The sequence below is a fragment of the Myripristis murdjan genome, chromosome 10, assembly GCF_902150065.1.
Source record: "Myripristis murdjan chromosome 10, fMyrMur1.1, whole genome shotgun sequence".
NCBI classification, from domain to species: domain Eukaryota; kingdom Metazoa; phylum Chordata; class Actinopteri; order Holocentriformes; family Holocentridae; genus Myripristis; species Myripristis murdjan.
In genome coordinates, this window is record NC_043989.1 from 13,915,933 (window position 1) to 13,943,921 (window position 27,989).

Here is a 27,989-nt window from a genome sequence, read left to right on the forward strand (position 1 = left end):
AGTGTGATGTCTGACACAACTGAAGCTTCCAAACAATATAAAAAATATATATATGATAATGATATGTTTTGCACCTACTACATTTAAGAAAACAAAATTGGGTATCATGTCGATATTGCAATATTATCATACCATCATGACATGATTCCAGTGAAGGATAAACGACACTGTCATGTCCTCATATTGTTACAAGCCTGATTAAAACACAGATATTATCACAGATGACACAGCTTTTCTCTCCCTCTCTTCCTGTCTGCAATTTAATCTCCACCTTTGGCAGAAACTAACACAACGCAAAACCTGAATCCATGACAACATTCAGAAACACGAGCAGCGTAAAGAGGTACTAATAGTAGTTTCATGCTCGTAATGTGCTTCGCTTTATTTTTTCTGTGCTCTGGCCACACATTAAGCTTAGTGTCAGGTTAGGGCATTTGTCTAGACTGTGGACGAGACAGCACTCAGTTATTTTAAAGGGCAAAACATTAAACCAATTCCTTAGAAACAGCCAATTCTTCCTGTTTACTTAATCATAGCAGTCATATTTTGTCCTTTTTTTCTACTGCTCCCTCCATCTCTCACATTTATATTATTTCCATCACTGTCCGTCTCCTCCGCTATCTCAATGGCTCGCTATTTTTCTTCCTTTCTTCCTTTCTTTCTCTTTCTTTCTCTCTCCCGCTCACTATCTGGCTCTCTCTCTCTCTCCCTCTGGTCAGGATTAGCAGCAGCAGTCTTTGAGGGGCTGGGCAGCATCCATCTCAGGGCTGAGTTATACACTAGCAGCAGTTGGTGGCGAAATAATGGGCTGCTCAGCTCTTGAGCCAGGAGTTCTGTTCTACCTCTAATAATGAGCTTATGTGGATTTGGCTGGCCACAGTCACCCTGGAGAGGACTAAGAGTCTATTGATTACAGGCGCATACAGATAGATGCAGACACACTTGGTGCCAAGATGGAGGAGAGGCTGTCGGCCAGTCCTATTGTATCTTAGTCGGTTTATGGACAGAGACTTCCACAGACTGACACAAGGAGGGGCCAAAATGGCAGAGGAACCCCATTTCTATTATAACAGCACTGTGATAGACAGAAACATCCAGATTCTTTTCAATGGGCTCTGGCAGCATCTCCTTCAGTCAATAGCACAGCTATTGTTCACTGAAACCAATCTCCCAGTGCAAGGGGGGGAAAAAAGCGCACATCACTTTAATCACGACTCCGGTGCCAGACAGACAGTGAAAATCATTTTAGTAATAAAAAAAAATAGGAAGCTATCTGAATAGAAACGACCTCAGTTTGTGTCATCCCCCTCCCCCCATGCCTCCATGGTGATTTGCTTAAATGGACTTTCAGTGATTACACTACATGGCCTTTTCCTTGAAAAGAGCAACCATGTCTTTGTCCAGATGATGCACAGCTGGCAGCCTTCACTGGGTTTACATCCAGGCAAATATTCCTCTAAAAGGGTACATTATTAGAACATAGCCTTAGTGTAAATATGCTGTGAGGAGCTCCAGTAATACAGCCGCTCCCTTCACAGAGAACCAATTAGGAGAATGAGATGAAAAGCTCTGGTGCTCTTGTTGTGTTTGATGTAGATTTGAATGTAGCTCATTGTGGAGAAATGGGAACACCACTCATGTGCATGTGTACTTAAACATGTGAAGACACACACACACACACACACACACACACAGTACCCCTGCTGTGCATGCCTATTGGCTGTTCCCTACTGTCTCAATAGCTATTAAGGACCGTGTAGTGCAGTCACGTCACGTTGCTGGGAGCTCTGTGACGCATTTCTCCTCATTTTTATAGGAGTGGCAGGGGGAAATCCCGCAGTACCCCCCTCACTGCCCCACTTTGCTGAAGCCCCCCACATATCCAGTTGGGTATTTTCTGTCTGAGTCAGACCATATACAGTACGTGTGTGTGTGTGTGTGTGTGTGTGTGTGTGTGTGTGGTTTGTGTGTGTAGGAGGGAGTGTAGTGTTCTGTAGGTAAAGAGAAGACATGATGGCAGGGATGAAAGGGAGGCAGACAGTAAGTGTAGGCCTTTATGTGGGTGTGTGTGTGTATATGGACCTCTTTGTGTTGTGTCAGTTCTCTGTGAATATGAGTAGTCTTTCATGTTTTATGTAAGAAAGCGTGTTCTCGGGTATGTGTGTGTATGTGTGTGTGCTGGAGGGTCATGCCAAATGTGGCGATTCATTCAATCACTTTTCTTGTGTGCTGCTTCCAGTAACCTTCCTACTCCCCTTGTGTCCTTTTTGTTGTGCAGTCTATTACCACCTGGCCATCCAGCCACCCCATGAATCTCTCTCCATCCAAAACTCCATGTCCTTCATTATTTTTTTCCCTCTTCATGCTTATTCAACTGTCACATGACTTTATCCTACAGTATTGTAATTTCCATGGCATCATAAACAGGATGTATCGATTTTTCAGGTATAGGAAAATAAACATATTTGAAGATATGTGCTCTGACATGCATTGGGGAGCAGAATTAAGTTCATTATTAAAATTCGTATTCCATACATTTCTTTTTTCGTTGTAACCCCCTCTAACTAAAGGCATCTGAGGTCTATGAATTTAGTTTTGCTCCTCAATGTGTTTCAAAGAACGTAAAAACGAAAATGATATCTATAGCAAACACACATGATGAATTTATAAAAAAATCATTCTAACATTTTTTAAATATTAAAGAAAGCTGGGGGGGGGGTATGATGAATTCTGCTGATTTTGATATAAGATTAATTTTACTTTTTTTTACTAACCCTAACCCTTGATTTTGGTCAATAATACAAAATTTGCATGTAAGAAATTTGTCCCTTCCATCCCTCTTCTACTTCACTTCTTTCCTTTTATTTTGAAGATCTCTTGAAAATCACCCCTGGAAGAGGCTGGTGGCTCTCCTACCAGCAGGGTGTAGTCCTTTTCATCTGTTCATGTACAGATGCACATGCCACCATGCCTGCACATTCACATAAACCCAAATCTTCACTATCTGCACCTCTCCTCCCAGTGATCTCTGCACATACGCAAACCCATTCACACTTGCCTTGCTACATCAACTGCGTTTTCTCTCATGGGAATAGGGCAGGAAGGGTCTTGTGATTTACAACAGAGGGGGGAATCCCAGCTCATGTTGAAGCGGCACTGCCTTAGCACTTTACGATCCAATAACTGCAAACAGGGAGGAGACATTTACAGGCTGACGCAAGCACTGAGTGTAACATACTGCGGGAGGTTTCCCTGCACATTTGTAATTGCCATGCATGTTACACACAGACAAAAGCAGGACCATGCGCACACACAAACACACACACGACTCATCCAGGAAACCTCTTGTACTCTGGTACACAATTACACACTTCAGCAGTGGTATCGGATAACTGTAAAATGAATATTCCATTAGCGCTGTAGCCATGTCAAGAAAACACTATCAATTATGATGCAGTTTCAAACAGCAATCTGTTGGCTTCAGGGGATAATTACAGCACAATAATGTTTTCCTGATCCGATCAGCAGGAGCAGAAATACTAGCATAATGGATCTGATCTCTGTAAAGATATTGGCTAGATCCTTCACAAGGCAAGCCAAATTGATGCTGCACACTGTCCTGTGCGGATTCAGCAGCCATATCTGAACTAAAATGACACCAATTATGCCAATAGCATCAGGGCTGAGTGCTGTGCTAGTTTCTTTGTGGCCACATCAGTGCTTGTGACACTCAACAAAAGCTGATGCTACCGCTGGGCTGTGGAGACAAATCCCTCTAAATGCTGCTTTTCAATGTCCCAGCCTTTTCACTGGAGTGGGAGTGGATTAGAAAGCACCTTTTTCCTTAGCTAAAGATAAAGTGTACACTCCTATAGTGTTCATTTGTTTGGGAATAAGTTGGAGAGCTTTAAGCTAGCGGAAAAGACCCTTGCAAATACCAAACACAAATATACACACCCACACATGCAAAAGAGGACATGTCGAAGGCCAGAACTACACACACACACACACAGAGAGAGTGAGAGAGAGAGAGAGAGAGAGAGAGAGAGAGAGAGAGAGAGGCTAGTTAATGACACAGCTCAGTGGAGGGAGATCTTACAGCAATGGTTATTTACCAAAGGCACTGTGCTTACTAAACGGTTGAAGAGGCATGGGTGTGAGCCAGCAACATATCTAACAGTAGCTTACTAAAACACAAACACATTGTGTGGGTACAATGCTATACACACTCCCTTTTTTCTCTCCATCTGCCTCTCCTCTCCTTCCTCCATCTCCATCCTCTCTCACACAACCATGCACAGATTATATTGTTATGCTGTTAAAAATGCAGCTTGGTCTTACACAACCTCTGCATTATATAAGATCTCTGATTGTGCAAAATCTTTATTTTGACAGTAGGATTTGCACCTAAAATTAGTCAGGTAAACAGGAAAAATAGACTTTATGTAAACAGGGAGATTTAAGAGATTTATTAAAGTTGAAGTTTCACATTCATTATGTTTGTTTACATTTTTACCTTGTCAGGTAGCACAAGACAATGGTCTTTTCTTGCCCATTATTTAGATTATATTTTATATTTTGGGCCCTTAATCAGCACTCATATCCTTACAGAGTGCCGTGCTGTTGCAGGGATCAAACTTGTGAGGGTTTAGGAACAAACAGTGTCGATACTGTAAATGCAAGGCCGTCCTCATGCCCAACAAATCTCTGCATAAGAGAGCCTCAAACTCTCCATTTTACACACACACTCACACATCGCAGCCCAGACGGGACTAGACTGGAGTCCCAGTGACTCATACTAATCCCAATGACCCACTAGGAAATTAATAACTCCACTTCAAAGGCAACTCATGAAATATATGAAGACCACTTAGCCCAGGCTCTAAAAATACACCCTTGGATCTGAAAACATATTTAAGAAAACTAAAATTCAATTTTTCAGATTCAATAGAAATATCTGCTGCATTTCCATGGAGGCATGAGAGGATCTGTTTAAGGTGGTAACTCTGTGCTTTGAAGGTTATTATATTTTATGTTGACAACGCTACTTTTTTTCTTTCTTTCTCATCGTTTATTTTATTGTAGCTGTATTTTACAGCTGAGAATAGAGGACACTTCAAGCAGTTCTGAAGTAGTGGGGAAAAACTGCACAAGTAGAGGGGCAAAAGAGAGATGAGAGGATAGTGTAAAATACATGTTTAATTGATTCTTCTCCCACACACTATGACACTGATGGATGAATAAATTTTCACTGGTGCATTCTGCCTCACCCACACATATGCACTCCTTCTCTCACTCCTCATTTTTAATCATTCTCTCTCTCTTTCCTGATGTATGTGTGGCTCTCATAAGTATGAACAGTTATATATAAAAACATGCACACAACGACACATGTCAAGTAATGCAAACGACAGACAAAAATCCATTGAAATTAAGGCTGTCAATGTGGGAAAAACAACAACAACATCGGATGACATCAGATTAGACTAAAACATATATAAAATGTGAAATGTAATATACAAGCAGACCGGATGTGTGTATAAAATTTAAACTGAGGTTAGAAATGTAGAGTGTCAGAATCTTTTCATTCAGACACATGCGTGCTTGGGCACACACACACACACACGGACAAAGAAGAATGGGAGGCAGCCAGATCCCAGCAGGAGTGCTCCACTCTTCTACCTAGAATGCGTCATCTATTGTTTCTCCGCCATTGATTGGGAATCTCCCTGCAATGCCGGCTTGCTATTGGCTGGCAGCAGCGTGTGGCTCCAAGGCAGCACTTTACCATAGCAGCAATCCCAGAAAGACAGGCACGATTAGGCAGCCAGCAACACATTCGATTCAATTCACCCTCTAATTTAGTTGAAATGGAAAGCACTGCACTCCCATCCCCCAACTGCATTCGTCCAATTTAACAGGCAGAGCAAAATAAACCCTGCTAGAAGACGTACTGTATCTCAAGTGTTTTTTAAAGGGTGTATGATATCCAAACAGTTCTTTTCAGATCACCTTTTACATTCTTCAAAGCATTTGATTAAATGTTAAGACGCATGGATTTAATTCACCCTCTAATTATGTCGAAAAAAAAGGACTTAACAATCCCATCCCCCGACTGCAGTCTTCCAATTTAACAGGCTAAGCAAAATGAACCCTTTCATAATGTACTGTATCTCACTTGTGTTTTAAAGGGTGCATGATACCCAAGCAGTTACTCTAGCAATATGCTTTTCAGATCACTTTGAGAGTCTTCAACATCTGATTAAATGTTCAGAGACACTAATGGTATCATGAAAAACAAGGAAACGAAAGGCAAAATCAATTCTGATTAAATGGGTTTTCTTTACATCTCAGATGGTAATGAGTGAGACGGAGGGCACAATCGAGCAACCAGGGGTTTAGTCCATGAGGAGATTCAAAGCGTTATATAGTATAACCCTCCCTTGATCTTCTTGCCTCAGCTGTGCACATTATCCTGGCAAATAGTCTAAAGAACGGCTTTACAAAAGAAAACAATAAGTTCAAAGTAATTACTTACAGTGGTTGAATGTACTGTGAGTGTCTGTCATCTTTTGTTTTGATTTGTAGCTATGTACATACATTACGTAACCAACCAAACTGGGATAAGGGAATAAAATAAAAGGATAGAAAAGAGAAAGCTGAGGGGGTGTAAACTGTAATAAATGTACTGAATTTGAAATTGTTATTCATTATACTGCTCATTAGTGAAAGAAAAAAAAAATCACATTACTACTGGATAACATGTGCCAGAAAGTGCAGAAAATCACAGAAAAGTAGGCTCTTTGACAGTCAATTTAATTCTTCTTCATGGGGGGAAAACAATTTACCTGATACCATCTGAATTGCCTCGACGCAGCAACACAGCCTCTCCTGCTTGACTCCACTTGTAGAGCCTTATCCAGTAGGAACCATCTTTATTAGATTAAACCTGCAGCTTGCTGCATATGCTTAATTACTGACAGCCAAGCTCATATCATTAAAATCACTCACTGGGAACTGTGGACTGGTGGGGAGCCGTGTTAAATACAGTGTGTGTATGTGTATGTGGGGAGAGGTTGAATGAGCATGTTTTATTTCAATTATTTCTGTATATTCCCCTCAGGCACGCTCAGCTGCGGTGATCCCCACAGATATGTTTTCAAACCACTGCGAAGGCTCATTAAATTATAATTATAGACAGGCCATACTACATTCAAAACAGGTTGTGCTGATTATGCTGCCATTGTTATGATATTACAAAAGCTTCATCAGAAGTGTGTTTGCCTTGACCAGGAAACAGATATTTATTTGCGATCGATAACATGATTAAAGCATATATTTAGAGACACTGATATTTTTACAGTAGAACAGGCATTCCCAATTATTATTCCCAATTACTAGATAAGTTGCTTCAGGTTTTATCAGTTTCAAACTTTCTGCTTTCAGGTTATAAATTCTCTCCCTGTGTTCTGCTACTGTAAATGCTGATTAAAGTTTTCAAAATGAGGAGCCTTCAAACTCAACTGACAAGAAAATGTGCAATATGCAAAAAAACTGGATGGTTGAGTCTACATGGTTCTCATAATCAGGTCAATGAGGATTTAGATTCAACTGACAAAACATGTGGAATGACCACTTGATGGTTGACAGTTCTTAATGTCAGCCTGACTCACTGATAAATGAAACTCCTTTTTCACTTTTTTTTTTTTTTTTTGAGTCTGAAGGGTCCTTACTTTAATTATCAAGTGCACCTTTAATTTGTGTAAAAATAAATCTAAACTCATAAAATTCAGTATTGGAGATGATAATAAAAACGGTGTCCTTTCTCAAAATAAATTCAGAATGGCATTTTCATATTAAATATACTATTACTACAAATTATGTGATACGGTTGACCACTGTGGGAGAATTCACTTCTGCTCTCCCTTCAGTTACAGGGCAGCACATTGAGCTGGCAGGGATTCAGTGTCTTGCTGATGGACACTTCAGCAGCACATGTGCTTGCCAACACATGGGCTCGAACCCAAGTCCTTCTGTTGAAAGGAAGTTTCCCTACTCCCTTCACCACACTGCCGCCCCATTGACAGATTATTTATTGGCACAAGCTCCAGAATAAAGAGCTACAAGATCCTTGGATGGTTCACATGCCCTGTTATTCGCTGAGCTTGTTTCCATCATCCAGGATTGTCCCTGTCTGCTGAGACCTTTACCAAACAGCACAATCTTTACTAATTTGACTATGAGGATTGTCTGTCAACAGTGCATGTGTGTGTGTCAGAGTGCTTGCATGCCCTGTGGGCGCGCATCCACCCAGCCTGTCAGTCTTGTCAGTGACGCCTGCCACACAATGAGATGGTGACATTTGGGAGGCAGACAAACAGGAACATTGTTCGGCCAGCAACTGAATTATTCATAACTTTGCACATTTAATCAAAGATGAAGAGCCAGCTGCCACGGCCGGATATGTCACTGCTCTCGCTCTCTACTTATACAATCCTTCACCTTTTTATTGACACTGAATTATACTGGAAAATTATGATGTTGTTATCTCACCAGGCTTGGAGTGACGCTGTGTCTGAGTGGGCAGGCAGTGAAAGAGAGAATGTTACCCATTTCCTCAAGAACAACATTATAAATGTACTGTGTGTAAGAAAAAAATAATCAAATAGAAACAGACTGAGGCAAAAGAACGGCTATTGCTTTAACTACGGCGATGAGGGACATATCCCTCTCCTCTGTTTCACACTCTAATTTTTGGTAGAGGAGAAACAGTGCTTCATGGTTTGATTCAGCCCACATAACTGTATCTTTTTCCCATTGCTCATGTCACCATAGTAACTCAGATGTCTGCCAGAGAGCCAGCATTTTGTCTGCATACAACCGGACTACAAGGCCAGCTGCTTAGGAAGAGGCTAGGACCCCATCATATCCCAAACACACACACACACACACACACACACATAAAGTAGAGAAAGACTTTGACTCACTGATGTGTACAGGTAGCCCTCACTGTTCATGGCCAGGTAGAGTTTAGTCTGCACCCCCTGGATGGCCACCACTCGCAGCCCCACTGGAATAAGGTTAAACATGGCTGGGGAGAGCAAGAGAAAGAGAGAAAGAGAGAGGAAAACAGCGTTAGTTTTCAATGCAGATTAAACCAGCAATTAAGTGATGTTTCAAATGGTTCCATATGAAAAGAAAATAAATGCTTTAACAATGAAGTGAGGTCATGCCCGGTAGCAGACCCACTGAAGCAGAGCTAAACTCCTCAGACAAGAGGGTAACACTGCCAACCATGTCCTTTAACTCTATATCAGCTTCCGAAATGGAGAGTTGGTGCTTATACAGAGACCTCTACCTAGTCCGCATGTCAAATCCATTCACACCTTTCTTCACTGCCACCACGCGAGCCAGAGGACACACAAACTTGCCTTTCAACACCAACTCTCTCAGTCAAGATAGGATATAAAAAAACAGAAAAAGAAAGAGATGAGAGGCCAGAGATGGAAGCCCAAGCTCAAGAGCAAGTGCCACTTTTAATGTGAGCTTCTACTAGATTTATATGTACATTGGCTACATTCACTCTTAAGTGGTTACATAAGTTTTTTTTTTTTTTGTTTTTTTTTTGGTTGTGTTTACTGTTCCCTACCCCTGCCTGCTTGGCAGAGCGGCTGTTTGATTGGTAAAGAGCACTGTGTTGTCAAAACCCCCAACGGAGAGATGGCATAATATCAGGGACTCGGCTACTCTCTCCTCAGGGTGTTTCCAAATGAGGGTGGTTTCCAAATTAGCAAAATCATAAATAAGAGAAGGACAATCACTGAAGTGACTCCCAATTCACAGCTATATGGATCTCATCATCTATACAACATGGGATTCCCTATGTATTATATAGTTTTATATGAATTTTGATTTGAAGTTTCTGAAAACAAACTCCGTTACGATGAAAAATATGTTTTGAATGTGTTGAATAGTTAATGCCTGTGGGTGGGAGTAGCCTATATGTTGAATTATGACATTAGAACTTAGCACATATATTACCCGCAAGTCTGTAATACAGATAGACACTCACAATACGTAGGGGGTAGTATGGCATCATTTGAAAGTGATACCCTAAATACTAAGAATTTACCAGGTAAATTATATTTATTAGTAAATACCCGGAAAATAAACACTTTATTAATCCCCAAGGAGCTCAAAACTGGAACCTTCTGCATGTAAAGCAGATGTAATAACCACTACACTACAGAACCACTCAGTGATGAGAAGGTTTACATAATATCCAACGTGTTAGTCTACAGCTGTACCCACTTGGAGAAAGTTATTAAATCTACCACAACATGCTGTTTGTTGTTTGTTCCCATGGAGCTACAATGTTCCTTCCATATCCTTAATAATTACATTAGAATTGTTTATAATTATAATTGGTTATTTAATTTTCCACTCCACTGAGAGCAGTACATGTATGTTCTGCAATAGTCAGAGGTACAAAAAAAAAAAAGAAAAAAAGAAAAATCTAATTTACTCAGTGAGTAAAGCTAACATCAGATTGTAAAAGTTTTCTATGGTCTGACCAGGTTTCAAAAGTGTTTTTAAAAAAGTGCAGCCAACTGTAATTCTGTGGGAATCGTGTTAAACTCGTGCTGTTACCATCCTAAACCTGTGACAACTGCAGTGTGGTTACTTAAACTGATGAGTAATGCCAGAGCTTTTTTTTTTTTTTAAGTAATTCAGCTGTTTCCAACACAAAACACAGTTGATATTTCTCACTGTGCGTCAAACCAATGCCATCTTTATATAAAGTGTGATGAAGTAATGTTCCGAGGTCTGTGTGATTACGAAAAATCTAATATAAATTTCATATGCATGTAAATTGCATAACTGCTTCATCACAGCTAAATATCAACATCTGATGTTTGTCTGACGGCGCCACTGCCTCCTACATGCCATCTAACTGTGGACAGGGTCAGTCTGCAGCATGGGATAGAGGCTAACACATCTGTGCAGCAAGGGATTTAACCAAACACACACACATACACACTCTTTTTCACACAAACACATGCATCACATGCACTGGAACAATCAAAGCAGTCTCATATTCACTGTGGTTTAAGCTGTTGTGGTGGGGAAAACTAATATTTAATCTGTTTTAACTACATATAGCAAAGAAAATTGCTTAACACTCCCTTCCAAAGCCATAAGAGTTGCAATTTGTTGTGTTGCATGTTTTTAAACCATAAAACTTTTGGAAAAAAAAATTTTTTTTAAACTACTGACCAGTATTCAAGCTCTTTGATTTAACTGCTGATGCACACTTTTGAGCATCTACACACATAAATACACAGACTTCAGTCACTCACACACATCTGACAGGGACCGAGCACTAGTCACAAGGCTGAGAGAGCCAGCAGTGATGCAGATAGTCAGGGAGGTGCACCTAATGCTAATAACCTCTGTCTTTATGATTTTCAGTAAATGCTGACATCCTCAAGCCCCGGGGCTTTCAGCTTCTGGACCCTAGTATTGACTACTGATTAAGCTTTGGACCCCCATTTTAAGTGACTTAGTTTCATGGCAAATCCGAATCTTTGCAGGTTGCTCACCTTGCCAAGTTTGTTTGAATAACTCGAATCTTTCCTCGTGACAAAACGAGCACCTGGCCGTTCAGTGGATCTCTCTCTGTCTATGACTCTACAATAAAATTGTTCGTTCATTCTTTCATTTGCTTAAACCCTTTGTCGGTGCCAAATTCATTCTGTGAAGGAGAGAGTCAAAATGTTCCTCATCAGTTTGCTCCTGGTCAGAGACTTTTTAAGGCTCTTACTTATCATACTGTTCATAGTGGAAAATCCACCAGGGATTGAACACATGTGAGAGGAGAAATTAAACCTCCATTCTCACATCAGCTGAGTTGTGAGTCAGACTGTGCCCTCACTATAGGTCCTCTTGTAAATCACTTTGTAGATCCTATCTTCTGGCTCCTTTCAGCGAAGCGCACTACACAGGCATTTTGATGGGTTCTCTCATCTGCCCTTATCGCTTAAACATTGCAGACCTTCGCTCTCCCGGGGCTTTCAATGTAAACAACAGGGATAGGATGCATATTTTATTTACTTGGCAGAGTAAACGGCTATGGCCACTGTATTCTTGATTCAGCAGGAAGGCATTCAAGTCCCAGAAATACACCCAGAGCCATCACGTAACGCCTTCCCTCAGTCTGCCTCGCTTTCTCTACATCTCTGTTCATCTTTGTCTCTCTGCCGTTTTGTCAGTGTTTCTCTGTCTTAGTCTGTTTCTTTATCTTTCCCTCTTGTCTGCTTTTCCTGTCTATTCTCCTATCTTAGTTTTTTGTCCCATTTCTCTTAAACTGTCTTTTATCTGTCTCTGCCTGCCCTAATGTCGCATCAAAGTTTGTTTGTTTTTTTCTTGATATGCATTCTTGTCTATTTTTATGCCTCTAATGACATTTTGATGTACTATCTGATGTTTCAACAAAACAAAAGAACCTGAGGATGGAGCACACTTAAGGACTCCAGTCCTCCAAAAAATGAAGAAACAGCTGGGTAAACGAATGCCTCTGTACTAGCTCTCTCAAGAGGTTCATCCTCCCCAAAAGCACTGGGGAGAAACAATGTCCACAAAGAAATTGACTTGTGATTCTTGGATTTGATAATCTCCTCAAGACTGTGCCAAGCCTCGAGAGGAGAACCAGTAGACCTGATCTGATCTTGCTCCCAGGAGCCTCTCACCCTCTTGTCGGTGTGTAAGTCTTCACTTTTTTCTGGATTTGTTATGTACTACGGATTTTAGGCCACAGTTTGGTTTGTACCACCATTTGGTTTGACAATAAATTGAAGTTACTCAGAATTTGTGTACTCTCCTTAACATTGTTTAACATTGTTAATCAAAAAACAGTGTTGTCTTTTCGTCACTATGAATGTGCTTGCTATAATTTCACATGATGCACAAAAACCCTTTAAAAGTGCACTATGCAAAGGCAGAAAAACTGTCAAATAAGAGTTTAACAGGATGATTGGGTCTGCATGGTTCTTCATTGCCGTCTCATTCACTGATAAATTATGTGCTTATTCCATGCACTTTGTAAGTTGAGTCTGATTTTAGGCCACAGTTTGGTTTGTACCACCATTTGGTTTGACAATAAATTGAAGTTACTCAGAATTTGTGTACTCTCCTTAACATTGTTTAACATTGTTAATCAAAAAACAGTGTTGTCTTTTCGTCACTATGAATGTGCTTGCTATAATTTCACATGATGCACAAAAACCCTTTAAAAGTGCACTATGCAAAGGCAGAAAAACTGTCAAATAAGAGTTTAACAGGATGATTGGGTCTGCATGGTTCTTCATTGCCGTCTCATTCACTGATAAATTATGTGCTTATTCCATGCACTTTGTAAGTTGAGTCTGAATATTCCTTGGTTTTGCATAGTGCACCTTTAAATGTTCATCACCCTTGTAAACTTTGGCTGAGCGTTGGCAGGTTCACTTTTGGGATCACACAGATGGGACTAGCTATTTTGAAAATCCACATTATCATCATCCTTAAAGGTACAGTTATCTAGTATTTTAGAAAACTGATGTGTATAAATCTATGTTCATCTACTGTATTAACCAATACACAGAAACTATGTGACTACTTCTTGTGATATTTTTGGGTGAGCAAAGAGTGTGGATGTAAGAGGGAAGATTTTTATGTAAAAATAAGTTGTTGTCAAATTAGCACGTCCCATCACAGACATTTTGTTGAATTAGGGTTAGGCTGCTTAACAGCATCGCTGAAAAACTTAAAAGCAACAGATCAGGGTTCTCCAACCATGTGCCATTTGTAGTCTGCAGGTTTTCACTCCAACAAAGGCTACAGCAGTTGATATTTACTGATTAGCAAAACTTCAGTGAGAGAGGATCAACTTTGTGAACAAAGCACAAACTAATTTTGTGGATAGCTTTTACTTTGTTTCAATAGATCAGCACATTAGGCGTTTCCACTTCCTGGTGTATTCTTTATCACTTAATTGCTGAAATTCATCCATTTCCTGGCAGGACTTTGTGGTTAAATGTTTTTTGTAATCACTGAAAGATGGTTTAGAGATGTCAGCACCAACAAAGTGGCTTGGCTAACATCTCTTCAAATAGATCCATCTTGTATAATAATGCCGGAGGGAATGTGAGGTAGTGTTTTCTCCACACTTCTCAGCTCACTACTCTGACAAGCTAATCAGCGGCTGGGTGGCATCACTCTGCACATCTGTGACTGCTTTTACCATTAAATACAAATTGAGCATTAGAATAGTAAAGAGGTAGCCTACCTTTAAGTTTTTATCTATTTGACTACATATTGAATTTATTTTTAATTTTTCATTTGTATAGAGCGCATTTGAGGGACACCTTGATCTTGGACACTGGCAGTTAGAATAAGTTAAATTTATATTAAATAACCTTTTCACAGTAGTTCTCTCTCTCTACCTCTCTCTGTCTCTACATCACACGTGCGCACATCTGCAGTCCACTCCGTCTCAGGATTACCAGCCTTGTGCTGATGGGGATTTTCAAGAGGGGAAACTCAATTACTTCCTGGCTCCTAGAAACACCTGAGCACACTGAAGAGGATGACAGGGCTGCCGCCCACTCACAGACTTTTCCTGGCTCAGAGAGGCACGGGAAATAAGAAGGGCGAGGAGGCCTGAGGGACAGTTTTCACGACTGCTTGCTGGCTCTCTCTATGTCTCAGTTCCACCCACTAGAAGCCGAGGAATCATGGCCAATTCGGCATGAAGATTCCCAGCAATCACTAGTCGCATTTCAAACATTTATCCTGTCTGTTATTCAATCTGGCAGCAACATGCCTATAATTAGAGCACCCTGAATATGGAAATATCACAGATCCTTGGAGTAGAAAAGTAAGTTGTTGTGACAATATCATTTTCTTGGCTGTACAACTACAGTCTGATCGTAATGATTACTGTTCATACGAATCAACCTTTTTCTTTGGCGGTAAAGTAGGTTACTTCAAGAGACATAAAAGACTATATGAAGTACATAATGCAGGACTCATTTGTATTCAACACCAAAGAATTAAATTGGATGTGATTGCATAAGTATGTAACTATAATGTCTTTCCAAGGGGGTGGATTTTTCTGTCTGGTTTTACTTTACACTGTGCTTGTGTAACAAGGGCTGTGCTGCAGCATAAATTAAAGAAACAATACTAAATTATACTACTGCTGGATTAAATCAAGAGCAAGCTGCTCCACTATATAAAGGAGGAGTGTACTGTATAATTGGCATTATAACTTGGCATTAAACACCAAGGATTTACCTTTCAAGGTTAATCAATTTCTACCCTGTAAATAATCACTTGTAAATTCAATCTGCAGGTGTCTTAAATGAAGTGCCATGACAGTGCTGGGCAATGAAACAGTAACAATAATTATCACAACACGTTTTTTCCTTGTTATAAATATAGAAAATGTTAAATAGAATGTCAGTAAATTTAATTATAATTATATTTGATGATTGACACTCACATTACCAATCAAATGGCAAGAATAGACAAAAGTCTGACTGCACACCTGGGCACAGGTGAGGAGCCTCACCACACACAGGAACTGCACACTATTATTTTGGAAGGGTTAGATTACATACATTACATTTTACTGTGAATTTTTTTTTTTTTTTTTTTTTTTTTGCTGTATTGCCCAGCACTGCGCCATCATTAACTTTGAAAGATGTATCTCCTATTTTTGTCATAGTGAGGTGAAGGAGTGGAGATTTTAGTAACGTGGTCTAGTTTTTGCAATCTATTCCCCAACGCCAATGCAGCACAAAGAAATAGATGACATCAAATCAAACAGAACTAATTGGGATTTATGAAACATGGATTTGTTGAGTTATGTGTTCTTGTTTGTCTTCCTAATGAAAATGTCATGGTGAAATATCAAAATTTATTACAACAGTTAAACTCTTGTCATTTGAACAATACCAGTTGTTGGATACAGCGTGTTATTTAACGGCAGCGCCTTAATAGCTACCGCAGCAAAGTTATAATCCTTCAGTGTTTCTTCAAGTGTATGTGTCTGTGTGTTTGTGTGTGTGTGTGTTGAGTAGGTCCTCTCCCACAATCACAAGACACCAGTAGCTCCAAGAGGACTGTGCTGCCATCACCATGGAGACAAGCGCACCCAGCGCCTAACAACGCTATTTTTGGAGCAGTGCAAAGAGCTTCACTCTTTCTCCTTTTCCTATTCAGCAGGCCTCTTTAATTTTCTCCTCAAAACCAAACTGTTTTGATGGGAAAGCAGGCCAGTTATTATGTAAGACATCTCAACAGGAAACTGATTGTGTGTAGACATGGTAGTGGTCGGTGTGCTCAATCTAATGTAGTATAAAGTGGGCATGTCTGTGTGCATCCAGGTGTGTGTTTGTGTGTGTGTGGGCGTGTGTATCTAGTATGTTGTGCTTTTTAACTCCTGCACACAGACTGCTCTATAACAGACTATGCACAGTTTTTCATTCTCACATCACTTTACTGAGCTAAAAAACAACTTTTATACAAATTACAAGGTGCTTTATTGCTCAGGCAATGCCTAAACTTGCACTGAGCTGGTATTTATCTCTAAGACACACGTGTCATCTCCGCTAAGTGACTAATTGAATATAGAGGTAATAATTCAAAGCCTTCACTATGCTACATCCGCTTAGTGTCAGGATTATGCAATACGTATTAAATCAAAGCTGTTCCAACATGGCACACTGCTCTTTTCCTCAGCATAATTTTGTTGGCATATATTGGCACATTTCCATTACATAGTATAGGCTCTACTCACTCTTTCTGGATTTTGTTTTCTACTGCAGATAGCGAAGCCCTGCCAGTCTCTTGTGGGCGTGTTGACTAGTTTTTGTGTGATTTTTTTTTTCCACATGGATAGATTATCAACTATGACACAAGTTTCGTGAGCTTTCCTTGGAAGCTCCTGTTCAATTTCTCTCCGACCAATCAATGGTCTGCAGCGTTTCATGTCACCTTTTAGTACCTGCTTAGTTTGCCTGGAACCTCAATGGAGGTGGAAATCGGGTAAAAAAAAAAAAAAAAAAAAAAACTGGTAGAACTGAGGCAAGAGGAGCCAATACTATGTAATGGAATAGGGCTATAAGGTGCACAGTAAATACTGCACAGGTCAGTAAACACTGCAGGGCTGATTCAGATTTTCAAAGCGCATAATGCTTATATGCACTGTCTGTCCAATTAGGGGTTGGTCTATTTCTCTTGTATTGTTTTCTGTGAGCCATTAGCCTCGCATTGATCTAATCTTCAGTCTGTCTATTGGAAAACAAAGAGCTGGTGGTAATGATAGGGATTCTTCAATACACCAGGGTATAAGACATGGCTGACTCTCACCAAAGAGATAGTATGGCAGATTAAAAAAAGATGATGTTGCTATAGAATTGCTTTGATTAAAAAAAAAAAAAAAAACTGAATGCTCCTCATCACTGAAACAAAAAACAACATTTCTTATGTGTTGAACTGGAGGTTTGGGTGTCTTATCCACTGAATTGGCTGAGATTTGTAAAGAAAAAGAGAGCTTGGTGTAGGTTTACATACTATGAACCTGTACTGTTTATCCACAGGGGTAAAATCAAAAATAAACTCAAATACAGTATCAGCATGCAATGCAGAGCAAAGCTAAGACACACTCCAAAAACAAGAGTATGTGCAGTAACTATATTCAAACGTCAGCAGAACAAAACTGCATTGTCTCTTTGAAACCGCGCCAAGGGGCATGACTTTGGTGTTCACACTAACACAATGTTCAGTTATCTTGATGCTGGTGTAGGTAGATAAAATGTGCACTGAATTTGGCTGATGAAATCCTATTTGTAGTTCATGGAATTGACAGCACTGGGGTTAAAAGTTCTCCCTGACCTCCCAACACACAGGGCTGAGGTTGAGCAAGTAACCTGGAGTGGCACTGGGTGTATGATGAAATGAAGGGAAAAGAAAAACAGAATGAAACTTACTGTAACCATTGTCCTCCTCCTTCGTCCCATCAATGGTTCCATCTGCCTGTAGCTGCAGGTGGAAACCCTGTCGACTGTACAGCTTTGTCACAATCCCCTTCAGCTGGGGCTCTGTGGGTGACGAGAGGGAAACAGAAACAGGGACACAGAGATGTGAGACAAGAGGTTTAATGATACATATGTGCGTTCCCAGGTAGGAGAGAACCACTGTTCCTGTAGCCGAACATGAGGCAAATGATTTATTTTGCTAAGTGATTGATGAACAACTGGAGAATCAAGCTGTCTGATGATTAGATACAACTTTCATAACATGAATATAAACAGCAAATGAGCAGTACTGAAAATAAAAAAACAGACTATATTTTATGGAAGTGTAATATCAGCAGTACAAACTGCTACTGGTGTTATTCAAATGGCCTTGCTGTACTGTGAGCACACTCGTGAGTATTGGCAAAATGCTCCTATCTCCGATCTACTTTCTCTTCACTGGAACAGAAATGATTATCACAAAGGCAGTCTGGTCTTTTTCCACAGACCCTTCGGCAAGACCGCAGAGGATTAAGAACATAGATGCTCAAGAGCAAAATCAAATATCTATCTAATTTAAAAGCCTCTTTGATTTTCTGAAATTACCTCACTTTGGGTAGTTGTGGAGCCAAGCTACATGCCATGCAATCCAAAAATCGATAGCTAAACTTTAAAAATCATGATAGCAACAGAAAATAAATCGATAGTACAAAATCAAAACAAATCATGGTAGTTTTTAAATGTGAGTAGCTTATAGGACATAACACTTAGACAGGTTCATCTATATTTAAGCTATTGAACAAGGACCTTAAATCACTGTTGATTTATTAACAGTGAAAACTATTCAAATATTCCTCTTGTGACTGAAAACATGGGCACACATTAAGGGTCTTACAAAAGTCTAAGTCACAAATCAGCAAGACAAGAGTTGAAGTTTGGCAGAGTATGTGTTTGCAGTGACTAAGTAGCCTAATTGTGTCGCATCAGTGAAATGTCTGGTAAGTGCTGTGTGCCTTCCAGTCCCTGGTCAATGTCCCTGGTGGAGTGTCCTTTACTGTGGTTTGCCACACCTTTCATCTACCCTTTCATCCCACTTACCTTTCAGTACTGCATTTTCTGGCCACAATAAGGTTACTTTTGCAGCACACAAGGTTTACTCAGTCTGTACACGTGAATGAATCTGTACACATGCTATGAGTTTACTGTGAAGATTCTGCTGTTACACTTTCAACACCAAAATATTTCATTCTTTCCTGCTCTCGTCTTCACAAAAGTGTGTAGCCTGGAGTAGAGCAATGCAGTCTTCTACAGTGGGTTGCTTTTCACACACATGTATGGTTAGAAACATGTACGCATGCCAACATGTATATGCCCCCTATATCGACACACTACATCACACATTATACTACACTACATGAAACTACACTGACCACTCCCCAGCATGTCTCCAAATGGCATCACTGGTGTTTGGTGAGGCGCCACATGGATTATGTAAGTCACACACAGACACTCCTTCTTGGCACTCATTGCTCCTTCCCCAGGGTAGAAATGGGAATTGGGAGGGAGAGGGGTGCAGAAACTGTAGGATGGTCCAATAAAAATACACTTCACCCTCCATGTGCAATAATATGCTGAGTTACCAAACACCCTGGGAATGAGACGGAAGTGTATGGGAGTGGAATTAAGCAAGCTCATTTAGGGGAGAAAACACAGGGCTGAATCATGCTCAGCAGGCCTCCGCAGTCATTATTAACCTGCAGCTCGACCAAAACAGCTCTGTAAACATCAATGAGACGCAGACAGAAGGTGGACCTCAGACCTGAGACAGATGTGGTCAGTACAGAGTTCTACTCTGCTGGGGCCCACGGAGAGGACTCAGCTCTTCCCTGACTGCATTAATAAGAGCTTCCTAATGAGCACCTTGCCCTCCCTGGACCTGGGCTCAGCTCTCTGAGGAAAAAAGACTTAGAGCTATCAGCTCACTTGGGCCTCACTACCCAGGTTACTCTTATGCTCTCTTATCACACTTTTTTTTGTTTGTTTGTTTGCCTTTAGGCAATTAGTTGGATAATTTTCAGCAACAAAAACTGCACTAATAAAACTTCATGTCAGGTCTAATCACTGATTTTTTTTCTTTCTAATTGTTATTCCCAGACATATTCTAATTAAATTATTCCAAACAAAAGGCAGAGCCTGCCTATTAAAAACCCTAAATGTTAAATCTTACTTTTCTCTCTCTTCAATTCATTCAGAAACAATGGGCCTTCTTCAATTGTCTGCCTCAATATTCTTGGGTATTACATTCAGACTGGCCTAAATGTTAGAAATAACAGGAATATAAGATGTTACTAAGGGTAATCAAGTATTGAATACACAAAGTTGTTTTGTCATAGTTGTGTGGGTCGTGCCTGGTTTTACCACAACAATACTGAGAGAAATGAATCAAAACATTCACTACACTGTAATTTGAAATAGTGGGCGATAGCACAGTTTTCACTCCAGTGACAGTGAAGTCTTTAGTGATTTCCAAAGTCTTCTTATATCTATTCCAGGTGGGATTAGATAGAAGACTTTGAGAAATGAAGCACCAAAATAATATGTCCCTTAGCACCTTCTCAAATGCCATAGGTGACTTAAGCTTCGTATGGGAATCCCCTTTGTCTCCATCCAGCTTTGGCAGAGCTATTAATCTTTTGAAATTTGATATTAATACACAACACATCTGCTATCTTGTGTCTTTGATATGAGGGTTTTTGACAGATGGCAGAACATCACAACAGATTACAAAGACGTACAGGATACACAGTAAGTGATCATTATGATGATGGCCTAATGAAATTGCACACCAGACCTGGTCGCCGCCTTCGCCTCTTCTTGGAGCCAAAGAGTTTGACCCGGGAAAACACGCTCAGTCGACTCGGCTTTTCACAGCCTCCCTTGGTTTTGTTGGGGCTGCTAACGCAGCGGCAGGCATTGGACTTCTCCCGCTCCCTCGCCTGCCTTTTCTGCCGAATAAGGGAGCTGGCGATTGCTGCAGCCATGGCCAGTTTGACAGCGCTCTGGGAAAAACTTCCAGAGTAAACTGAATAAAATCACCCTTCCTGAATCCAGCGAACTGGATTCTGAAGGAAAACGTCCCGGCGCAGTGGTAACAGTCGTCAGTAACTAAAACGAATTCGGTAAATAGCGAGGAATGTGCAAAATTGGCTACAGTCGGTAATTACAAAAAAGTCCCCGTGGTGCTGTAAAGCCAGTTAGATGACGTCCAGATGGATCTTTTTTCATGACTTTGGGCGTTATTCGGAAATTGTGCGCTGTATCTCCGAGAAAAAGTGATACTCAACAAAAAATAAAAGGCACGCGTTCCACTCTGATGCTGCACAAAGAGTTTCACCACAGCGCATCGCATGGTCCTCCACCTGTGTCATTTTCTCGGCAACACAACAAATACGCACAGACACATTCTCTATAAGCGGTTTTGCATCATCCCACTAAACTACATGGAGAGTCGAGTAGGCAGATAGTCGTGAATGAAGCTTAATGCGCAGCCACAACAGGAAAAAAAACACCTGTTTGCAAACGCCGAGACAATGTTTGCAATGCTCTTTATCTGGTTTTCCTAATCCCTTGCTGAAGCTTCTGCTGCAACCGAGCACGTTTTAGAAAGGCTACGAGAGGGCTGGGCGAAATACTAAGGAGATTCCACTTGTTTTTCGCTCTTTTGTTGAAGCAAGGCAACGCAAGGTAAAAGCAGGAGGCGCCTCATTTTAGATGCAGTGTTGGACCCCAGCGCAAAGCAAAGCACAGACTCAGCTGTTGTGCCGAGAGCATCCCACCTAGAACCTGGAGAAGGAGCACAGGGAGGAGGGAGGGGAGCCCGAGGAGGGAGAGGAGCGAGCGAGTCTAAAACTAGTAATGGTCAGACACTAGCCCAAGTCACTAAGCAAATTCTGAAAAATGAACATTCTCATATAGCCTATCATCGGGCCTACTACATATTTCATACCCAGGAGAGGGGGCGTAGTGAGAGAGAGAGAGAGAGAGAGAGAGAGAGAGAGAGAGAGAGAGAGAGAGAGAGAGAGAGAGAGAGAGAGAGAGAGAGAGAGAGAGAGAGAGAGAGAGAGAGAGAGAGAGAGAGAGAGAGAGAGAGAGAGAGAGGCTTATCCCCTTCTGTGCTTTATCGTGCAAGATTGGTAGAGTGGTGTGTTGTAAGACATAGCTCCTCTATTCAAATGCCAGAAAAATGACAACAACAGTATCTGAGACTTCCTACAACAAGACAGGCCTATTTTTTTTAGGGAGAAAATGTTATATGAATCTGCAATCTGAGGTGCGAGCATTAAGAAATTGCATTAAAACTTTGCTCATTACCCGGTTGAGTGAACAGAGAGCCGACTTTGAGAGTGAGGGATAAAACAGAAGATAACCTTCGTGTTTCTGCATAGTAGAAGGCAGCGGTTGTATTTGATGCGGGAGAAGTTGTTAAGTAGTGGGATGGAAAGTTGCATGTAACGATAACCTCAGCTTGGCCATCATAAAATTATCAGTGCCAGAATTCAGTTCCCCTACCCCTCAAAGACTCCATTCTAACATTACATGAATTTACAACATAAAATGTAGGATTTACACTTCACTGCATCCAATGGAATAAAATGACACTCAAGCTCCAAATCAAATGCCATGTTCCGACACTGAACTGATTTCTATGCTATTTCCAAGTTGTCAGCCTTTTCAGTCCGTGTCTCTTCCACAGTCCAGCAAACTTGAGGTGAACAGTTACAGCCTCCCCAATGGTGCCATCTACAGTCCTCATGCAAAACTGCCGTAGACATTTTCATTTTCATCTGATTTACAGTATATTACAGTAACACATGCACCCTCCTATTTCAGCAATCACTATGAATAGTACACTGACAAAACTAACACCTCATCAAATGAGTTTTCTTATTTTACCCCGTCCATTATCAAATCATACAAATATATAAATACATAACTTTTAAAACTAAGTATTGCCTGCAGCTGCAATGTAAATTTCCTGCATTTATTTTGAATTAACATTTTTTGAAGGAGCAACCAAACAGTGTCGAAATCCAGACAGCTGCATAAGATGAAGTGCTGAAAGTGCTATCGCCGAAGGCATCGACACTTCAGCACCACGGACAGCTCCAAGACGGTCTGCTACAAACCAGAGCCATATAAGTCTCTGCTACAAACTAGTGCCATGCGAAATCACCACCATGAGGATGGAAGTAGAATAAAACACTACTTAGCACGACTATAAAAGTTATTTCACGTGAAAAATTATAAAACTGCTCACTTCAACACCGTAACACTGAATTGCAGTTGAGGAAAAAAAATCCAAAATAAGTAGAACAGAAATTCTGAAAACGACAGCAGGCACCTACCTGATACGGATTTTCTCAAGGGAAAAGTCATTATTCTCTATTGCGGTGGCAACAGCAGTAAGTTGTATACGCGCAGTCCTGGGGCAGTGAAGTGAAAGCCAGTAGTCTACATTCAACAAAGTTCAAACCATTGTCAAAGAACTGTCAGAGGCGTAGTAGAAGGGAAAGCATCGAGGCGGGGCCATCAACAGGAAGATCATTACAGGACATTAGCGACATGCCATTATGACTTCTAAAATGCTCATTAAACATTCATTTAGAGGTCTTGTTGATCCGGCAAACACGGGCGTGTGTTCACTGTACAGCTGAACCCGGCGCGCCAGAATGAAGAAAAGTGATCGAAAATGTAGGCTGAGATTGTACTTCCTTCTTGGGGCAGAGAAGACTTTGCTCTCATGTTACAAAAAATGATGTAAAATGATCCGATAATGCGTTTGCTAAACCGGTTACGCCGCCCTTTCCTCTTTCGACTCAAAATTATCGATGTGCAAACAACTGATATGACAATATGCATTAGACTGAGCGCCTTTACAAAGATTTTCAGTTTTCTAAAACTGTAGAGGCGGTTTTACAAGGTCACTCAACTAATATTGAACTTGACCGAATACACCATTGGATTATTTATCAGCATGGAAAGCTCACTCTCTGTACATTGAGTTTTGTGTGACATACAGCCTACATAAAAGCTTTTTCCTATAGACGTCCTAAAAACGTCCCATAAATATAAACACCACAGGTTGTAAGATATGAATAGGGTGTAGTGTGTTGCAAAGTAAACACAGATAAATTATTTATTGATGTGTTTATTGATGTATTTAATGAACTCGAAGATGCAGGGAGTGTTTAGTATTCCTAAGGGTTATTCCACCTTGGCGCCTGAGCCTGAGGTAATGACCACTGACTGTGCACGTTTTTGAACACTAGATGGAGCAAGCGGACCAGCTATGCAGGGCTGTGTTTCATCTTCACTGTAGTACAGGATGGTCACACATACATAAACTACACACAGACTGAAAAGACACTAATCAAACGTATGTCATCACTACACTACATCACTAAATATTGCATTAGAGGTTAAATAATCACACAAGAAGCTGACATCTGAAAAAAAAAAAAAAAAAAAAAAAAAAAAAAAAGACCGGTCAACCATGCTGGGACACCTATTTGTCTGCCCACATTGGAGGATCATTTATTATTTGTATTTATGTGCTGAAGGTCAGAAACATCAGATAGGAATATAATTTTCAAATGGGTCAATATGTCAGCGTATTGATCTATAATAGGTACGGGTTGAATTTCCCCCTTTACTGTCAGTGATAGATTCTCCATCGACAATGTTCCATAATAGAATAGATAGGAGAGCTCTGTCATGAAAAACCATCTAACCTTTAACCCCACACACTCTAAAAAAAATCTCTCTCTCCTTCTCTCTTTCCTCTTCTTTTCTGTGATGATCAGCAAACTTGTAAACCATGACTCCTGTGAACTCATAAGCACCTACTATAGCAAATATACTTAAAGGCATTATGGCTTTTATTCAATAGTTCCAAACACAAAGGCACCTAACTAAAAAAAGTTTCCTCAAAGTTGGATACAAAAGGCTACATAAGAACCTGCTTACTACAAGAGCTGACACAGCAACCAACAAAGAACAGCTCACAGTACTTTATTAGTTTGACTGGAGCATACATTTAAATCAGACTGCTTGGCTGATAGTACCCATTGTATGGAAATATAGTTTTAAGTTTCAAGTTTTAGTTTGAAGCTCCTTTTTAAACAAACATCCTGTGCAGAATATAACCAGCAAACTTGAAGTCCTTTATTATTACATGGCCATGCATGATTTATAAACCTGGCTGCTGACCAATGCGTCTCAGTACCCACTGTATGTTTCATTTTGAAGAATATGGTGATTCTTTACAAAATGAACGGCAGGGGTTTTGATTTCAATACTTCTAACAGACAAATTTTTTTTCTTAGTTTGGGTGGTGCAGTAGTCTGACATAAAATGAAACTTTAATAACCCTATTCCTTTGAAACAATTTAGCCAGTGATGATTTCACCAACTTGTTTTTGTTTTATATATTCAATCATTAAAATTAAAATCAAGGGAATCAGAGAATGTTTTTTTTTTTTTTTTTTTGAAAATGTTCTATTAATACATTTGGTCTTATCTCAATGCCTCTTTTCACACCATTAACAGTTCTTTTATTGTACAACCCACAAGTACCTCTTTTTTTGTACAAAACAGAACCGTTTTTAAGAGTGTGCAGTTTATCTTCACCACACCATAAAGCAAAGCAGAACATTTACGACAGTGACATTGTCACACCTACAAAACCCACACAATCAATAAAATCAGTGCACAATCCTTTAATAGAAGTGGGGAGAATGGGGATGGCTTTAACATGGGCTGTTGGAATGGGAGAAGTGCTATGGCTCTGTGTAATAGCCAGGATTTTACACAAAAAAATGAATGAATAAATAAATGAGATTTGCAACAAAACCAGAATTTTTGATGTTGCTGATGAAATTATTGAACTTACATAGCACCCATCAGTACTCTCAAGTTATATTTGCAGCTTTAAATTTATGCTAACTTCAAAATCACATTCTAATACAGCTATGCAACAACACACACACACACACACACACACACACACACACACACAGACACAGTGTTTACTATGGTGCGATGTTAAAAGGAGATTTTAAGTCTGTTTAAAATGTTATAAAACAGATTTGAAGTTTAAAATTTGTCAAATGTGTGATATTGAACAAAAAGATCACTGACATGTTGAACATTTTGACTGACATTTTGAAAATGTTGTAAATGTCAGAAAATGGTCATTTTAAATGAAAAGTTTTAAATAAAATTTAAAAAATATATATCTGTCTCTCTGTGACCTTAATTAACTTTGTTCAATTATCCTGTAAATTTAATAGTGAGAGCCTTCTTTCATTGGGATTACATCCATCACCAGCCACTGTTTTAAGTGTTAAAATTCATCCCAGCAACACCAGAACATTTGGAATTTGCCTCACATAATCAGTGCGTGTGACACAGATGTTTAAATTACTATTGTTTGCAGTAGACACACATGGAGAGATTGCATTCAATTTTGAGAGAGCTAGTGGAAACAACCACTGTGTTACAAATGCTGAGGCCAAGATTGTAACAGCCATTTCCAGTCTCCCCTTCTTGAGTGGATACTCAATCTTAACAATTCCCAAAGAGGCCATATATTCGTAAACATCCACTGTCCCCCATTTCCTGTGAAATCTAACTGTTTATGCTGAAGTGTGACTGTAGCTGAGGATGTGGCTGTACAGTCACCAGAATATAGGTACCCTGTGATTTCATCTGTTTTGTGTAGATAAATTATCTTTAACCATCTGAAAATGGTGTGTATACCTGCGTGCATACTGGATTACACAACTACATGTATCCCTGCCTGGTACTCGCCATCGTCTCTAATCCTACTCTGGGTTAATACTAACGGACATATCTCTGCACTGTAACAACAGGCGGATCCCAGGTTTCTGCCTCCGTCCCACCCCCATTACTGATAAGCCTGAGCCATCACTCAAGCAGACAGTGTGACTCTACAGGATGATGGCTGTGTTTTTTAAAGGCTGGGTTCAAAACTGAAAACTGGAAGGAGAGATAGAGGAGATGGGAGGAGGGCTGCATTGTATGACAGCAGTACTAATCAAACACCTCAGATGACAGAAAAGAAAGTGCAAGTGTGCACAAGCCCTGATAATGTCCACCCTCCTGTTAGGGCTTTTCTGCATGCATCGCCGCTGCTCTGATGGGGAATGGAAGATGGCAAGAGAAACACACACAATGACACAAGTGGAATTGGGAAGATAAGAAAAGGAGGGGCGCACATTGTATGTAGGTAAGGAGGCCTTGTGTGCGTACAGAGTGTCTTGTCTAAGAAGGACAGAGAGAGAGGGAGAGAGAGAGAGAGAGAGAGAGATTGCCTCTGAGTAATGTGTGTGCGCTTTGGTTGTGTGTGTGTGTGTGTGTGTGGCAATGTGCTATGGGTACATTAATTACTGTACTGCCCCAGAATGCCAGTCTACTGTGGCCTCCCAGGGGCACCTTCACTGTACTCTGCTTTCTCTCACACACACACACACACACACACATACACACACGCGCACACACACAAATAAGAGGGAAAAAAGTAAAAATAGCCAAAAAAAAAAAAAAAAACATACTTCCATTATGACTGCTACCATTTATAATGCAACCATTGTGTTCACAGACATTTAGAGGCTTGATTACTCCTACAGAGTGCCTCAACGGTACAGCATCTGCACTAAATAATTGTGTTTTGCAAAAAATCTCAACATACAGTAAGTATGAAAGGTGCAAGTTTAGTAGTTTAGTGTTACAGTATAGACTGTATCACATGACCTCTCTATTGCTACAAATATTGAAACAGCAAGAGTGAGGGACCCTGCTGCATATACTGGCTGCTATACAAAAGGCCCGCAGATTGTGTTTAAA

General features: G+C 40.3%; 1 protein-coding gene across 3 annotated transcripts in view; it reads right to left on the reverse strand.

Annotated features, from left to right (window-relative positions):
• Positions 1-27,989, reverse strand: part of fgf13a (fibroblast growth factor 13a) — a 123,399-nt gene that overhangs the window by 12,979 nt on the left and 82,431 nt on the right. For 2 of the 3 annotated variants that reach the window (XM_030062504.1, XM_030062503.1), the window contains exons 4-5: positions 18,036-18,146; positions 8,988-9,091 (exon numbers count right to left, since the gene is read on the reverse strand). In XM_030062504.1, the coding sequence (XP_029918364.1) occupies positions 8,988-9,091; positions 18,036-18,146 (215 nt within the window). Of the gene's footprint in view, positions 1-8,987; positions 9,092-18,035; positions 18,147-20,913; positions 21,812-27,989 lie in introns of those variants that run through there. The other variant, XM_030062505.1, reaches the window with a different exon arrangement.